At 42.7% G+C, this 17376-nt stretch overlaps 6 protein-coding genes across 6 annotated transcripts; 2 read left to right on the top strand and 4 right to left on the bottom strand.

Annotated features, from left to right (window-relative positions):
* Positions 1-765: 765 nt before the first annotated feature.
* EAE97_008701 (uncharacterized protein) lies at positions 766-1491 on the bottom strand (the record flags this gene model as incomplete). The annotated part of the gene is made up of 1 exon (XM_038879216.1): positions 766-1491. One exon carries the CDS (start codon positions 1489-1491, stop codon positions 766-768), a length of 726 nt encoding a protein of 241 aa, XP_038729727.1.
* Positions 1492-2705: 1214 nt separating this feature from the next.
* Positions 2706-4370, bottom strand: EAE97_008700 (uncharacterized protein; the record flags this gene model as incomplete). Its single annotated transcript, XM_038879215.1, has 1 exon — positions 2706-4370. One exon carries the CDS (start codon positions 4368-4370, stop codon positions 2706-2708), a length of 1665 nt encoding a protein of 554 aa, XP_038729726.1.
* A 1641-nt stretch (positions 4371-6011) lies between these two features.
* EAE97_008699 (uncharacterized protein) lies at positions 6012-7515 on the top strand (the record flags this gene model as incomplete). The annotated part of the gene is made up of 2 exons (XM_038879214.1): positions 6012-6611; positions 6664-7515. 2 exons carry the CDS (start codon positions 6012-6014, stop codon positions 7513-7515), a joined length of 1452 nt encoding a protein of 483 aa, XP_038729725.1.
* A 1777-nt stretch (positions 7516-9292) lies between these two features.
* Positions 9293-11431, bottom strand: EAE97_008698 (uncharacterized protein; the record flags this gene model as incomplete). The annotated part of the gene is made up of 6 exons (XM_038879213.1): positions 9293-9641; positions 9705-9813; positions 9871-10288; positions 10387-10912; positions 10968-11136; positions 11248-11431. 6 exons carry the CDS (start codon positions 11429-11431, stop codon positions 9293-9295), a joined length of 1755 nt encoding a protein of 584 aa, XP_038729724.1.
* A 717-nt stretch (positions 11432-12148) lies between these two features.
* Positions 12149-13224, bottom strand: EAE97_008697 (uncharacterized protein; the record flags this gene model as incomplete). Its single annotated transcript, XM_038879212.1, has 2 exons — positions 12149-12733; positions 12799-13224. The coding sequence occupies 2 exons, from the start codon at positions 13222-13224 to the stop codon at positions 12149-12151; spliced, it is 1011 nt and encodes a 336-aa protein (XP_038729723.1).
* Positions 13225-15790: 2566 nt separating this feature from the next.
* Positions 15791-16926, top strand: EAE97_008696 (uncharacterized protein; the record flags this gene model as incomplete). The annotated part of the gene is made up of 5 exons (XM_038879211.1): positions 15791-15854; positions 15965-16154; positions 16218-16471; positions 16531-16643; positions 16822-16926. 5 exons carry the CDS (start codon positions 15791-15793, stop codon positions 16924-16926), a joined length of 726 nt encoding a protein of 241 aa, XP_038729722.1.
* Between the last annotated feature and the right edge of the window lie 450 nt (positions 16927-17376).

Below are 17376 nucleotides of genomic sequence, written 5' to 3'. Positions count from 1 at the left end.
TGGAATGGCGTTAACTAGGCATTTGTTACTTTTCTACGATTTTCTTTTTTCTTTTGTAAGGAATTCCATTTGGGTCGGGGGCTTTGGGGGGCTTCGGCGGGATTTGGGGATACAACATATTTGGATGACGGATGGATACCCAGTTTTCTTTTTCTTTCTCGTTGCTTTTTTTTGGAGGGGGCTACTTTTTCCAGCACAATGAGCGTGGAATTGGTTTGCTTTATATCGCATTGCATTGCATTATTCGGGAATAGAAGGTGCGTATGTACCAGGGCATGATTGATGGATGGAGGGGCCTTGAAAAGGAAGCGAAAAGAAAGATTGTACATATTTGATCGACGAGGAGTGTAAATACTTGTAAATATTACTGGTCGAGAAACCGGGTTACTATCATCGATAGCAGGTAACGCAAATAGATTTGACGGTGACTTTTACTCTGTGTTTATTGTGTCTTTGTTTCGGTGAACGTGAATAGTGAGATACATTTTGCTCGTGGGAAATTATCACCTGCGTGGTGATCTGCTTCTGCGGTCGTTTAGTTTCATGATTCATGGTGAATTGGGTATGATGGCTGTGGCACAGGGAAATTACTGTTGATATTTTTGAGTTGCTGCTTGGATGTTGATCTTACTGCTGCACTTCTCCATTGCCTCTTGATTAGTGAGATGAGGAGTTTTCCCTGGAATATAGGCATAAAACTGAAAAAGTTACAGAAGTTCGGGACAGTGCTATCACTAAAAATTACTATATTGATGATATGGTACTTTACGAGAAAGACGCTTTCACAATTTTCTCAGCCATCTCCGGCAATGTATCGGCCATGACCTCCAGCTCTGTATCAAAAATATCCAAACACGGCTCTTTCTCGTACTCCGCACAATAAGCACCCTTGAATCCAACCTTCTTTGCCGCCGAAACATCCCACATATGGGCCGCCGCAAACCACGACTCGTCATCTGCAGCAAACTTCTCCAACGCTGTTCTATACGCTGCCAAAGCCGGCTTGGCAACTCCAGAGCTATCGCACGAGATGAAGTTTTCTGCAGGCATCTCGACGCCCCCCTTTGAGAAGTACTCCTGCACACGCTTCAAATCGGCCGTGGTCAAAAACCACACCTTAAAACCGCCTTTCTGCAAAATCTCAAAGCACTCTTTAGCGCCGGGTCTCAATTGTAGCTCAGAGTAACCTTGCACACACGCGTGGAGTTCTTCATCAGTGCACAGGGCTCGCGGGTCGTCGACTCCGGCGAACCATAGAGTACGGTAGAAAGTCGACTCCAAGATGCCCTTGTAGGGCTTATATCGCTCGGAAATGGAGAGGAATGTGAATTCTAGCTCGGCGGCGGTCATCCAGCTGTAGCCGAAGAATTTTGCGGTGATGTTGTGGGCGCGGAGTTTTTCGCCAATGGCGCGGTCGATTTGCGCGTGGTATTCGTCGAATGAGACGAGGGTGCCAACGATGTCGAAGACGACATGTTTTTGGACGCCCATCTTTGTATTTTTTGACTTTGGTTATTGGGTTTAGTGATCAATTGCTTGCTGGCTCATAGAATTTGAACGCTTCACTTTGGTCAAGTGGTGTAATGCAGATTTTGGATTTATTGATCTAGAGACAGAGGTACAGAGTGAAATAATTGGTTTGATCTACTCTGCGCTTTGAATGACTAAACTTGTGCTCGTTACCTTCCAGCAATATGTGATTCCAACTCAATTGTTACTTTTATGATACCAATGTATGTGTCATTCAAAATACGATATACTCAATCACCAATATACTATCTCAATATCTATTTGATCCCACCTACGGATTGCTAATTGCGGGAAGCCCCATATGTATCTTACGTGCTGTGATCCGCAATAATAGATTCCCCGCATTGGCACCGTCTCCATATTGTATGTAACCTCACTACAACCACAATCTAATAACATGTCCGATCTCGCCCGAAGCTTCACTATCTCCTGATTACTGAACAAAGTTGTTGAAGAATGTCTATCTTATATCGGCAGCTTATCTGGTAGGTTTCACTTTAATGCACACCCCTCCTCCTTTGCTCCATATTCGGCTTTTAAACCAGCATTAAAGCTAACTCCCCGAGAACGACTATCCCACTCAAGATATTTTCTTATCTGCAGCATGTTCCTATTATAGCATCTCTAGTTTATAATACTTCATCTGTGCATGCTCGCTTCTCATCGCGACTTTGCGAGACTGCATGCGCCGGCTTCAGGGGCTGGGGTCGGATAAGCTTCGGGTATTGCACTTATCTACGGGGTTCCTTTTCCGCAAACTCTACATCACTCTGCATCCAAGTATCTTGTTATCTGCATATCTGTTGAAGATGAATTTGGATATTTTGGGATTTCATTGGCCATGATGAGGAAGGTTCGGGATAACCGTCGCAAATGCTTGCCATTTTTGAAAGTTGTGTCGTCTGTTGACATTTTGAGTAGCGACGTAGAACTGCGCTGAAATTGGACCTCACAGGCTCATAATAGGCAAAGTCCTAAATCAGAGTTAAAGTCACTGTAGAATGGATAGATAAGCAATATTGCTAGAAATACACACCCTAACATATGCCTGTATCGCTCAGCAGAAGTCTAAATCTACAGTACGGAAGAGAAAAAGTTGTAATTATAATCTTGTTCAAGTAACTATGTAATCATATTGCTAAACATGCTATGTGACAAAATTGCTGCAGAAGATCTCATGACCACATAATATTCAATCTTGCAAGCCCCTTCTTGGGCGCCTCTTCTGGCTCTGGGTTTTGCTGGTAGATCTCAATGAATCCTCGAATTGGCATTTCCTCCAAAGTAACCATTTTAGTTTTGGCGTAAAATTTATAGCCCAAAAACAGCATTAGGAAGAGAGGAATGTTCAAATACGATGAAATGAATGTCCCAGTGTCCCATTCGCCATGAATGAAAGTCACGTATCCTCCGGTGAAGAGAAGAATGACAAAGAGGGTCAGAGAAACCCACGTCGTGTATGGCTGCAGTGGTGCAGCCCATGGAAGCTCAGTGTGGCGATTGATGCCTTGCTTTTTGCAGCCAGCTTGAAATCTAAGGTAGACTACTAAGATGGATATCCAATTAACCAATGTTGCGATCGAGACAAGATCTTGAAGCCAAGTGAAAACTGTACTAGCAGTACTCGACAAAGTCATGTAGCCCAAGCACATGAAAACAGCATATAAAGCAGCTGCAATATAAGGAACACCGGCACGGTTTACTCTAGTGAAGAATTTGGGAGCGTGTCCATACATAGCCATACCAAAGAGAATTCGTGTTCCGCCGAGCATACTGGAGTTTCCAGAAGACCAAGCTGAGGTAAGTACAACAGCATTGATGATCGATGGGATAACCTTGATACCGGCATTCTTCGCGGCAATTACGAATGGTGATTCAGAAGCAGTACCAGTAGACTGAAGAAGGTTGGGGTCGTTGGATGGAACCACAAGACCGACCATGAAGATGGTGAGAATGTAGAACAAAAGAATTCGGATAAAGATGCGCTTAGCGGCCATTGGGATTGCTCTTCTTGGATTTTTCGTCTCGGCAGCAGCTACAGTGATATTCTCGATTCCAGAATATGCATATAAAGCATTGTTGAGTGTTGTCCAAAATCCAAGGAAGCGACCCAAGCTACCGCCAATACCCAAATACTGGACGAAAGCTCCAGGGTCCCTCCAGTAACGAAAGCCTATCGATTCATGGTTCGGACCTCCTCCACAGGTAATAACGAGAGCCATTACATTGATTCCGATGACAAGCATAATCTTCAGCATAGAAAATGTAAACTCCAATTCACCATAGACCCTAACAAAAGTGACTGCGGTCAAGATCATGAGAACAGCAAAAACTGTAATCCAAACTGCATTATTGATTGTCGTCCAGAACTCTACTAAAACTGCAGCGGCGACGATCTCGGAGGGAATAGAGACAATGTATGAGTAGACTTGGTTCCACCCATTGGCGAAAGATATTGCAGGGTCGAAGAAGTGCTGAGCATAACGAACTTGTCCTCCAGTGAGAGGAATTAAGGCTCCCATTTCTCCAACAGCAAACACTACACTTGAAACAGCGAGGCCAACCACCGAATAACCAAGAAATGCTCCCAGAGGACCGGATCTTGCAATTGCTCGGCCAGAACCAAGAAATAAGCCAGTACCAATTGTTCCAGCAAGCGCGATCATCTGAATATGGCGTTGATGAAGGCCTTGCTTAAAAGCTTTCACCTCCTGAAACTCTACTACCGTCCCGTTCTCATGTTGACCAGAGTGAACTTCGATATCCCCTTTTCCGATAGCCTCATTTTTGGAGCCTCCATGGCCGAGCTCGTAGTCGTCTAATTTATGATCTGAGGACATCTTTGAAAGATCCCGATATCAATCAAGAGGGGTGAAAGACAAATTTTCGTGTGCAAGAATGATGGATCTTGATACAGCGTATTTCTGGTCTATCTTGTACTCTTTCAGATCACAGAATCTTCTACCCTGCATTGGTATGAAAGCCACACCGAGCTAGCTGTAGATAAAGTGTATCGAGTAGAACTCCCTTATCATGATAACAGTTATCTCTCATTCATCTCGAAGCAGTTTGCATCATCGCTTTTGCCAGAGCTGAGGAAGGGTATATCCGCAATTGGATGCTACCCCGCTAAGTCAATGAAACCCGAAATGCTCCTTCGGCTCTGTCCCCTGCTTAACCCACATAATGATAACATCCCTTCAGCCAAACCAACTTGTTGAAGCTGTGAACTATCTCATTGCGTGCTAAGCTTCCAGGGTCCTCTACCCGCAAAGCTGATAAGCATGAAGCCCCTGTACGCAGTCTTAGTACTTCAGATGATGTTTTGTATTGAATGGTTTGTTGGATTTTTGACATTATCGAAAACTTACATTAGAATCACCTCCTCTATAGCCTAAGCATAGCTTCCTCGTAGTGCATCCAAATGGCAAGTTACTTAGATAGTAGGCTGTCCAGTTCTTTTACGAGGCAATAAATCACAAGTGAAGATGGTGTTGTTTCAACCTGTTTGCTAGCTCAGATTATAGAGCAGCCACTCGAAACAAGAAAATGTTGTGGGATACGTCGTAATGCTCATACTTGCAATTGACCAATGGCTTTGAGCTCAGCCAGATCTGGAATATGCTACCTATAAGGTAGCTAGGTGGTACACGCGTTCATTTGGATAAAAGAGCCAGATACAGAAGTAGTCTTTCGGAATCCCCATTCGGGACGGTGGAAGCTTTTAAAATCGAGGCGGCTAATTTATTCACGCTACTTTACCACGAAAGCTTACAAGGTTGACCGTTACAATTCCGTCTGCAATTGCCGCAGAATTCTTGGCCGTACTTCATATGCCTAAAACGTCTGATTTCGATATTAAAGGTGTCACATAATAACATCATCACGTCAGAGAGCTTCGAATCAGCCCCGTTCGAGAAAGTTGAGAACTGCCTTGACTAACTGAAATTGCTGAGATAAATAGGTATCAGTAGGTACCTAGTTATAATGGGATATCGATGATAAGATTGTAAAGGGCCCAATGGCCAACTTGATAAGGTTGGGGGACAGGGGCCGAGCGACGTAGACATCTGATAAGAACGTGGAGAGATCAGGAGATGTCACGTTTCATTATCAAGAAAGCCTCATTATATTTCATTTTCAAAACAAATATAATACAGATTTCAAAAAATTCTTAGATTATAATACCTTGATTAGCGAAGCCGACCGTAATCCGCGGTCTAGGGGATAGGCTTGCATTTATGGGTACTGCAAGCAGTCAATTACCAATCAATTACTATCATATCACTAGAAAGTGTCCCAAAAATTCACTTTATATAGGACCTGGACAACGATTTTCAGAATTACACACGGCAAAAATATAAAACATAAACCATCCCGCCAAACGATCAAAATAATTACTTAAAATTCCATATACGCATACCGTTGATCCTTCAGAACCCCCAATTCAAAGCTGAGAAACGAAGAACACCATCGACGCCATGAAGACTGTTTCCAAGACCTTGAATGACCTCTCGATCTCGGTCGCACCATCGAAGTCAGGCTCGACAGTATCCAAGTGTCTACCAGTTTCTAACCCAGGAGAGTGTTTCTGGCAATCTGAAAAGCATAGGTTACATGACCACCGCTCTACAGAAGATCTCCCAACGCACAGCGATGTAGTCATTGTCGGTGCAGGGTACGCCGGGGTTAGCACCGCATACCATTTAGTCAAAGAGAGCGGTGACTCGGTGAAGTCAATCACTATTATAGAGGCACGAGGTGCATGTTCGGGTGCAACTGGTAGAAATGGAGGACATTTGAGACCAGATTTGTATGGTCATATCCCAACTTATGTTGAGCGAGGTGGCCCACGTGCAGGAGCTGAGATCGCCGAGTTTGAGATTGCTCACGTCAAGGAGATCAAGAAGCTCATCGAAAAAGAGAAGATAGATTGTGACTTCAGCCTCTGCCGCACAGTTGATGTATGGTGTAATGAGGAGATGGCAAAGAAAGCCAAGGGAGTATATGACCAGATGGTAGAGAACGATTTTGAGTACATGGATGATGTCATCTTCCATACGGGGAAAGAAGTTGAGGGCGTAAGTGAGGTTTTTCGTTCATCAGGATTATTCATCTCTAACTTTCTTTTAGATCTGTGGAGTTAAAGGTGCCAAGGCTTGTGCTTCATACACAGCTGGGAGTATGTGGCCTTATAAGTTTATTCTGGGGCTACTCGAAATAATTTTGCCAACCGGGAAAGTTAACTTGCAAACCAACACACCAGTGACTAGTGTAACCAGTGTACCCAGTGGAGGCTTCGCCATTGAGACAAGCAGAGGAAATACACATGCCAGCAAGATAATATATGCCAACAATGCATACATATCTGCGCTTCTTCCCGAATACGATCAAAACATAGTTCCTTGCAAAGGTATCTGTTGCCGTATAACTGTGCCTGAGGGCAAGACAGCGCCACTTCTCAACAACACTTATATAAACCGAACAGAAGACAACACTCTTTCGTATCTTATACCCAGAGCAGACGGCAGTATCATCGTCGGTGGTGCCGGGTCGAAATTTAGACCTCATAAAGATCAATGGTATAATAACGTTGATGACAGTGTTCTCATCGAGTCAGCAAAGGATTATTATGAGAATTATATGCAGGAAACCTATAATGGATGGGAAGACTCCGGTGCTAAAGTTAACAATATCTGGAGTGGAGTTATGGGATATTCTTACGACTCAAACCCCCACGTCGGCGAGGTACCTGGAAAACCCAATCAGTTTGTAATTGCTGGATTCAATGGTCATGGTATGCCAGTCATTTGGCTTTCTGGTAAAGCTGTTGCCAAGATGGTTTCAGAAGATGTGCCTTTCGAGAAGACTGGTGTTCCACGATTGTTCAAAACGACTCAAGAGAGGATAGATCGGGCCAAGAATGGAAGCGAAGAGCAGGGCGATATTCTTGGTACTGGAAATCAGAAAGCCACAAAGCAATGAGAGACCCCTCGCTTTCTCTTATTTCCCTATCGCTGAACCATCTCTATTGCAATGGAGAGCGGTTACATATAGCTAGCTTAAGCAACATGGGTGGATACAAACACATTCCCTCCTTGAACTAGCCTATCGCAGCAAACTACCAGCTTAGCATTGGCTTTCAGTCGTTAGTAATATTTGGCAACACAATTCTTGGCTGAAAGACATGGATTCTGCATTCCAATTCATCAATATCGCTTCTTTGGATGAATGGGGTTATGGAGTAAAAACGAAAATTATGACTTTTATATACTCTTTATCTATAGAATACTGGTTCTTTACATTTGAGGTCGCGCTCAATACCTTGTGTATTGCACGATTAGTATTTGCAAGGCAGGCTCGCTTGATGACCTGAAAATATGAAAAATATGACTTTTTTTTTTACCATAAGTTCTATAAATTGTTGCTGCCATGTTTCACTCTTTCTCTTTTATGCTGCCATTGTCGATAGCTTGATAATCGTCCCCAGCACAACTTTACAATTGACAATAAACTTAATCCACTGTCGTATGCCAACTTTCTATGCCTTCGCATCGAATCCATTACAGCGATGTTCTCTAGCATAGTTAAACTTTTCATTGCCTCAAGCAAGACCCACCCAGTGCCTCCCCTATGCGTGCTGTGTATCCAGACTCTGTTTCATAGCTTACTGGTGTATTTCTGAATGGAAATAACACCTATATGGTGGTGTGCAAACTAACTTGAAGAAGGCGGCAAGAGATATTTCATGCGTCTTGATCATGTGGATAATTATTTCAATAGATTCATATTTCGAAAACTCTATATATCCTTGAAAATAGCCTTCCACTGGACTACCTAAGTTCAGAACTCAACACAACTTCTTAAGACTTTAGCTGTTCAAAACGTGTTGCATGATTCATCTTCTCCCGGAGTTGTTTTTCTTTTGGTGCATATAAAGTATTCCAATTCCCAGCAGGTCTTTGTTCATAGACTCATTGTGAGGTAAAACATACCACCGAATATAAGGGGATCCTTGATCTGTGAATAAAATTCGTGATTATCACCAGACATGAGACAGCTTTATAGATGCAAAATCATACTTCATCAATCGGAATTTGGTCCGACAGATTGCTGGAAGTGGACTTGAGCAGATGTCAATAAAGATCTCCGTTGATAACGGTAACAATTTCTCGTTGCCATTTGCATAGGAATCTATTTGCAAATGACAACTAGCCGAGCTAAAATACCTAGATACATCAATCGTGAAAGCCATTCTCATAGAGTACATTATTTTCTGTAAGATTATAAGTGGTACTGACTACATTTCTCGCACCGATATGATAGAACCGTCATTTTGGAGATCGACTTGAGAATTAAAGAATTGACTCTTGTTTCAAGATATATTAAGAAAGGCGATAAAGTATCAGATCTTACTGTTCTTCCATATTTGGGAGCAACCGCCAGTGATAAACGATGTGTCGCGCTCAAATTTAGGGATACTACACAACTATCGCGAAAACAATCATCTTTTCTTGCTCTATAATGAGGAATGTGCATCCCCTTAAAATCTTCTTAATCGTAGTGTAAGGCATGAATAAGCTGCATTGCAGGTGATAATTTGTCTATCTTTCGGAGAATAATCTCCATTTAACAAAACTCAAAAGCAGGTTTGTTTTCGTGGCCCGAGACTATCGGTATAATAAAAAAGAAATATCATCTATCACAAATTGCACGCAAGTCGCCCATCCCAGGTCTTAAAGCCATCCCTTTTCCAGCTCCCTCACTTCTTCGGGTCTACCAACGCGACTCTCTCCTCCCCTGGTCTTTCCCCCCTCCTCACGCCCAACCTTAACTTTACATTTCTAATATCCTTACTCAATGATGTGTTTGCTGCCAAATTCTCATCAGCAAGAATATCGAGATCCGGGTTCCTCGTCGTGGCAATTATGGCAGACTGTGCTGTGCTGTGAACGACACCATTAGCGTAGAAGGCGTATAAACCGAGGATTGTACTAAGACACGTGAAGAAAATTGCGATGCCGTATGAGGGGTAAAGATATTTCGGGCAATACGAGAAGACGTTGGTAGAACTCGTGAAAGTAACTGGAACGTTGGTCGCGTTTTGCTTACTAAAGTAATGTTAGCTCCGAGATACTTGATGATGTGTGTACTTGACGTCGCGGTGAACTTACAGAAGTTTGGGCTCGCTGAATAAGCTGATGGTAATACTCGCGGCCAAATCTTCAATACCTCTCGCCAGACTATGATTACGACAAGCGGATGGAGGTTTTGTAAAGAATTCTGTGGAATTTTAAATATTGATCGATCGGCTAATATTGAAAGCCGTGTATGCATTACGCCACGCGCAATACCCTGTGGTCCCCCTCACAGCTGGCAAGCAATCTGCATTTCCTACCAGAGGATTATCATTCCAATATGCGTTAAGGAAGTCATCACAACCAGCTAAGCTAGTGGAAATAACACGGCTTGGTAGGCCGAATCGCACAGTGTTCAGAGCTAAGGACCTCATATTTGATGTACCGATTTGAGCTGTTATGTTCCCACTTAGCATTGAAATCATCGATTGATAGAGAGAGATATAGGGAGCGATGTCATGATGACGTGTGTTGCCCAAAGCTCCAGGGTAGCCTGGAACATTCGTCCATAGCATTTTGACATCTACTACATCATAAAGCATGCTATAGCTTATATGCTGCGTGCCATCGATGAAATTGAATCGTACGTTCCTGGTGCCGTGACTAGCCCACACACAAAACTATCATTAGCCGTCAAAACCTATAGCTTAGGTTGAACCAAGAAGAATTTATTGTTGGTATTACTGAGATCTACTGATATATTTCGCCTGATACTGACATCCCAATTATTGAATTGATCGGGAGATGAAGTATCCAATTCACCGATCGCCAACCATCCCAAGCTATCATTTCCGGGGTACATCCATGGATCAAAGGCAGATAGATAGATCATAGATGGCCAAGGAGGAACAAGAGAGTCGGAAAGGGTAGAAGCATTTTGGTAATGCGTGGTCCAGCTGGTTGAAGTAAAAATGTTGTTCTGAGCAAGATCCTCTATATATTGATCAAAGTAAATTTGCCCGGTGTCGTTAGGTGCCATACATTGAACGTAAGGACCTCTAATGTCGATAGAGTAAGATGAATTAGGCGCTGGCCCTCCAATTGGAACAATGTTGGAGCTCTCGGCAGCTTTTGTGCCAATGTTTATAACAACAGTGCCAGGTACAGTAGAAACGTTATCTTCTTGAAAAGCGTTGACAGCAGACCAATTGATGGCAGGCATGGAAACATTAGAGGTTTCATTTATAAGGCCATTAACAATGATCAATGTACCAGGAGGTAGTATTGCCGCAAGACTCATTCCCCTAATACCGGTAGTCATCAAGCTTGTATATTAGGACGAATTTTCAAGTCATTTACCAATAGACCAATGCGAGAAGGGCCACAACTGGTGCATGTCTGAATATCTCTGCGCTCATAAATCCCATCGGATCCGACGTCAATGCAAACAACTTATCCAATGTACTTAATGTGAATGCTTTCTTTCGTATGGACATCCAAAGATATTGTGGATAAGCAGCACAATTTGCTGCAAGAAAAGATTACACCACAGAGAAAGCAAGAAGACTTCCAAGTGTTATCGAAAATTGTTCCTGGAAATTGTTTGTCCCTTGTTTGCCATCCAGATACGAATAGTAACCATGATGAGTGCATGCTAAGGCGATTCCGAGAATGGCGAAGAGAACCATGTAAGTAGGCTGTTTGTGCCAGGAAACACCCCGTTGAACAGATCCGCGAGTCTCCGTAAGGGCGGCTATTGGGGTGGAACAAGATCCATGAGAGCTGTCATCCATGGCTTTGTAAGGGGTGGCCTTCGAGTTCATGGTATTTTTTGAGACCGCCAGCATAATTATATCTTCAGGGGACGCCGAAAGCATTTCACGGCAGGTACTTTAATCGAAAAATTGCCCGAAAAGAAGGATTTGCTGGAAGACTGATCAAAAACAAAGCGCTTTGATCAAATGATGCATTGTCTGAGGAGAAGATTCTCACGAAACCTTCTCTCAGCAACAAGAGACAGATTCGATGAAGCTTCAAGGTAGCTTAGCTTGTCTTTGTTCCTTATAAGTCAGTTTTCAACTTCATGTCGTAGCTTTTTGCTGTAGAAGTGAAAAGTTTATAATTCCCGCAAAGAAAATAATAATTAAGTAGCTCGTTTGACCACAGTGAATAAAATATTAACAAAGATGAAGCCAATATGCGAATCAGAACATTCACGAACCTTCAAGGGACAGCGACCCTAGTGAAGAATTCATTTCAAATGGAGCCAGTGAATCAGATAGCGTAAAAGTTCACAGAAAAGGGGATATCAGTCCCTCTCCATCACCTCGGAAAACAAGCCCATGGCAAGCGGTCGACTTGACCACGGTCATGAGGAACTACCAATGCATTAGGAGACCAAAAGCACTCAATAAAAATGAATATATTTCTAATATATGTATGGTATGTAAAGGAACACTACAAACACTGATTAAATGCTAAGGGACGACATTCGTAAATCGATTTCCAAAATCGTTGCTGAGCCAAGTCGCACACACAATCTAAACAGGAGCTACCTTAACAGCCTCAAGATCGCTGTTACTGGCACTGACCCCATCGCTAGTCTTTTCTCCTGACTTCTTCATCTTCTTCTTCGTACCTAAGCCACCCAACCCAGTCATTGCTTCCTTGAAGGTAACAGCAGGGTTGAACAAGTTTAGCGCGAAACAAGCCACAATAACCATGACTCCTTCAAATCCGATAAAGAGATTTTGTTTCTTGATCAGATTTCCAGTCCATCCTTCTGCCAATTCCGCCACTCTGTACACAGATCTCCAGAAGATACAAATCGTAGCAAGGGCAAGAGCGAGTAAAAACCCTTTAAAGCCTTTAGAAGAGCGAAGTGTTATGAAAGCGGGGTTCTGATCGAACGCAGCGTTACCGAGGGAGCGGTATCGGGAACGTGTGCGTAATGCAAAGTCGACGCAGAGGATCATGAAAATGAATAGCGTGAAAACCTGGAACGCGAGACCAGCTACCATAATGTTATCACCAGTATCTGGGGATTTGCCTGAGTGTGAGGCTGCGGATGCCAAACCACCACCTGCAGCTTGCAGGAGGAGTGACATGAGATCACATGGAATGAACTATGGAATAATTAGTATTAGGCTGATATGAGAAGACGAATGGTGAAAATGTATCAATGACATACAATTCTGGTATAAGCTTCAGGACTAATCCTTGAATTTTCCGGTCCGAAAGCGTATACGATTCTTCTCAAGCACAAATAGATTCCTCCCGCCATAAAAGCCGGTGCGATAGTTAAGCAAACAATCTGCATTAAAAATCCATCTTGTTTCCATTGATTCTCCCAACTCATTATACGACCCGCATAGCCGATTATTTCAAGTATAACACCGGCACACATAGCGAATGTGAAGGCGGTTGCGCGACGAGTGAACGCATATGTAAAGACAAATCCAAGGAATGAAATGCTAAAAAGAGCGAGGAAAGCGGCGTTTGCGCCGATCGATACACGATAGAAATAGTAGGATGTAGAGATCGGACATGTGTCGACTGTGCAATCCGCGAATCTATCGAGTTTGTTTCGAGGGAGAAGCATGAGAAGGGAATTCATGGTGGCGATGATGTAAGGATAAAATGTCGATGAAGGTTGTCCCTCAGTTTATGAGATAATAGAAGTCCAGACGATAAAGAGTGTCCGGAGACTGACTCAACAAGTGAAAGGCTGAAAATATGATATACGAGGGAAAAAGTAAGACGTAAGGGTGCAGCAAAGTGATATGTAAGAAAATCTTACACGGCGTGAAAACGATTCCCGTTTCCGTTTGTAGGCAAAAATGATATCAGATATGTGAAAGAGATGAATTTACCTCGAATTGGCAGAAAGACGGTAAAAGAGAGAAGAAACTTACGTGGGAATTGTCAGCATTTCTATATATTAATTGGATTGTAGACAACGCTGCAGTCGCTTTGTTGAGGGAACAAGCCCGTGTTTGTAAGTGGAGGAATGAGATGTGATTTCGGAGCAGCATAGGTCCGATCGTCAAGTTTTACTCAGTACTGACTAGCGCGATGGGAACAGCGGCATCTACTCCGTATCTGTTTTTTGTTGGAGTGGTAGACTTTTCTCTCATTCAGATTTGAAGAAAAATCTCAGCGAAAACAATGCTTAATAGCTTTTAAGAACTAATGATCAGTTACTATATAAAGCTATTTCCCTCCTCCAAATCTCAACCTTTACACGTCGTTAGATATAAATCAAAATAAAGACTTTTCATGTTTCGCCTTGTCGGGCTTGCTAGACAGCTCCGCCAGCAAATTTCATTTCTCACATCTAAGCGGTTCCAAGTACAGTATCCGTTCTTTCTCTTATCACAACCTATCAGCAAGCCCAGTAAACGAACCCGAGCCGTTCTGATCAACACGTGCTGAGATTGGAACGTCGCTTACATTTGTGCTGGCTAGACCTTGTTTGACAGTTCGTGTTTCTGTCCAATCGGAACTCGTTCTATCCGAGTCCTCGTTTTTGGGTTTCGCCTGCCAAAAAAAAAAAGACCCATTCCAATTCTCCAAAATCTGTTTTGTTTCAGAGCTTTGATAAAAGAGAATCGTTTGTGATACATTGCTTTTGAAACCCTTAATTCTTAGAAAAAGACTTCTGGGACTTTTGTACTTTTATAAACTTTCTTGGCACATCCAATATTTATAATATCATTTCATCTATAATCTTCTCTCTTTCTAGCCAATAAGTATGGTATGCTATCCGACTACAGCGAGTCAGTATCTCGTCCTGCAACCGGTTTAAACAGGAGTTCATGGAATCTGAAATGCCATCACAATAGATATTCACATTTTCTTTTGGTCTAGTGGAATCTATTTTGAATCTTAAAAGATGCCAAACCTTTCTCTAGTCGATTGGTCTGGGTCTCTGGCTATTCTAAGCTGCTAACATCACTCTGCCCGTTGTTTGATCGAAACCGTTTTCGACGAAACTTGGCAAGCATTCTTTTTTTTGTTTTTTGAGATTTCGACTCGTAATTTTCAGGTTTCAATGATAGATGTAAGTACATGTGGCAGTAGGGGGACAAGTAGTACATACGCCGATCTAAAAATCCTGAGTTCGAGCAGCACATGTCAAACACAGATCAATGGTCTTCAAGAGCTAAAAAGCCGTTGAAGAGGTAAAGGAAAAGGACTGGTGATTGCATACGCACTGATTCGGAAAAATATCGCGGTCCCCCATATCGGTTATCAACACCCAAAACCTCTCAGTGGCAGGGTTTGACTCCCTAGTGATAGTGGGAATCTCAGCAATAGTTTTGGCAGTCCTCTCCAATATTGCTAGTACGCTGTCTGTGTATGTGAAATTCGTTAGAACTTTGTACATCTCTTCTGGAGATCACTTTATCTTCATAAAAGTCGGTGACTGGGAGATACTATGGCAATTGGCTCGACCCGTCATCTTTCACGAACCTGGGGAGATTCATTATTTGATACTCCTCCCCAATCCAAAATGAAGACTTACCAAGGGGAGCTCTCAGCCGAATGATCAAAGAGTTTTACTCGATACGACATGTGCTCGAAGTTGGACTCCAACAATTTGTCCTTAGGCAAGCCGCCATTTCTTACCTTGGCGTGTATGCCGGCTTCTATTCTGGTAGATATATTAATTGGATGAAATTATCGATCGTGCGCCCACTGTGATCACTGATAATCTGGTTTGCGAAGAACTGATGTCGTTGTCACTTAACGGTCGCTTGACCGCTTTTTCGGCCTCTTGATTGCTCATATTAAAGTGATCCGTAGAAGAGATTATGTTATATGAAGTGGGTTGAGAAAGGTTACTTCTTATAGAGGGTGTATCTATCTATTCGATAAAACTTTATGCAGCACAGCATTAGTTGAGGGACTTCAATAAGCGTTTCATGTTGTCTTGTCGTGGCATGCACTATTCAACTATGAACTACAGCTGCCTCTTCTTGTCTAGTGTCTATCTACGTGGAGTGTTGCTATTAATTTTCCGTTCATCGGATTCTTATTGAATGTAGAATATAAATGGCGGCATATCCAGCTTGAAGGTTGATTTCTGCAGACAAGCAATAGTCCAATACTCTCACTCTTAAATTCTCACTTCAGAGGCCATTCAAACATCATAATTACCAATCATCATTACCGGCATCATGTCTTCAAATCTAACCACAGAAAATCTTATCATTCTGGCAGTTCCTCCATTGGACCTTGGTCGTGTGTCATCTGCTGGGGAAGTAGACCCGGACGAGACTCTTGAAAAGCCAAAAAAAACCGGGAAGTTGGAGCTTCGGTCCAATACATTGACTTTTTTCTGAGTGTCCCAGAGGAAGATCGTGAGACCTTGGCCGACTACAAGAAAGCCGTGTTGGCCTATCGTAGCTGGGCCAGTCTTAGATGGTGGAACAACACCTATGCCAGTGACAGTGTGCCTCAGGATGAATCCGTAGCATCGGCTGCGAAGCGGGTTGGCTACTCCGCTCGAGTAGCCGATTATAATATCAAGAATACTCCTTGGTGAGGAAACCCCCTCTTGTAGCTTTCATTGTTGTGAAACACCTGTCCTTATTGACCAACTAGGCTATCGTTAACCAGTAGTTTGATCAAGAACAAAAGTATCCGCGTATCCTCCAAAGACTTCCACGGCGCTCTCACGGATACCATTTTAGAGGGATTCATCTCTTTGCCCGCCAGTGGATCCGACGATTTGGAGAACTTCTTTAAAGTTCTCACAGAGGCAGTCGAGACCCGGTCTCAAGTTAGTGACAACATCCAGCAATACTTAGTTTTGCAGCGATACGATTACTCACCACATGCAAGAACTGTTCGTTCATGTAAGTTAAATAGCGCTCTCATTGGCTTGTAGCAACTGCTGTACTAATTTATATAACAGTCATTCGTACCTGTTTATTTGAGGTTACCTCAGAAATGGTTGAAGTACAACGAAAGAAGAGTTCTTCAACCACCATTAACGTGTCCATCGTATACAATGAGTACGAAGCAGTGGTACGTAAGCAGTCAACAATATTTACTTATCTCGCAAATATGAAACCTTATCTTTCCTCTTACCCTTCCTCCAACCGATGTAGATGATGAGGATGCAAGACAACCCTTACCATTCAAAGTTTATTTCACTCCAAGATCTTCCTTTGGTAGATAATACTAACGCTGCGATTTACAATAGGTCAACATGGCTTCTTGGACACAAGTCTCTGACATGATTGAAGAGCAGGAAAAATATAGAATGGAGGACTATGTTAAGAATGATACCATCGAGATTTCAGGTTGATCAGGCATTCAAAAAGGAGTCCCCATTTGCAAATCAGAGGTTAAAAATTCAATCCAAAAAAATTCCGTTTCTCATCATCGTATACCATACTCGAGACCCTCTCAAAGCATACGGACAATGACTTACGAGTGCAAAGCAATGACCAGATCTGAGAATTTCTATGTGCCCATGTGAAGGATTGAACTTGAACTTGAAGTCCACGTGGTTCTGCAGTAAATCTTACCCTGCTCTTAGGACATATACCGTCCTCGCCAACCTCGCTCTACAGCTCTGATGAATTACCAATTGGACAATCACAAAACCAGCAACCCACTTGCGAGGCGATATTATAGCAAGACGCGATAATGGGATGGAAAGATTTTATTGAGCTGTGTATTTTGACTCATACAGAATACTCTTACTCCTCTGAAGTTTGCCTATCCTATGTATACATCATAGACCTTGTACTTA

This window comes from Botrytis byssoidea (assembly GCF_014898295.1).
Source record: "Botrytis byssoidea strain MUCL 94 chromosome Unknown BBYS_019, whole genome shotgun sequence".
In the NCBI taxonomy this organism is placed as follows: domain Eukaryota; kingdom Fungi; phylum Ascomycota; class Leotiomycetes; order Helotiales; family Sclerotiniaceae; genus Botrytis; species Botrytis byssoidea.
This window is presented reverse-complemented; position numbering and strand designations above follow the sequence as displayed.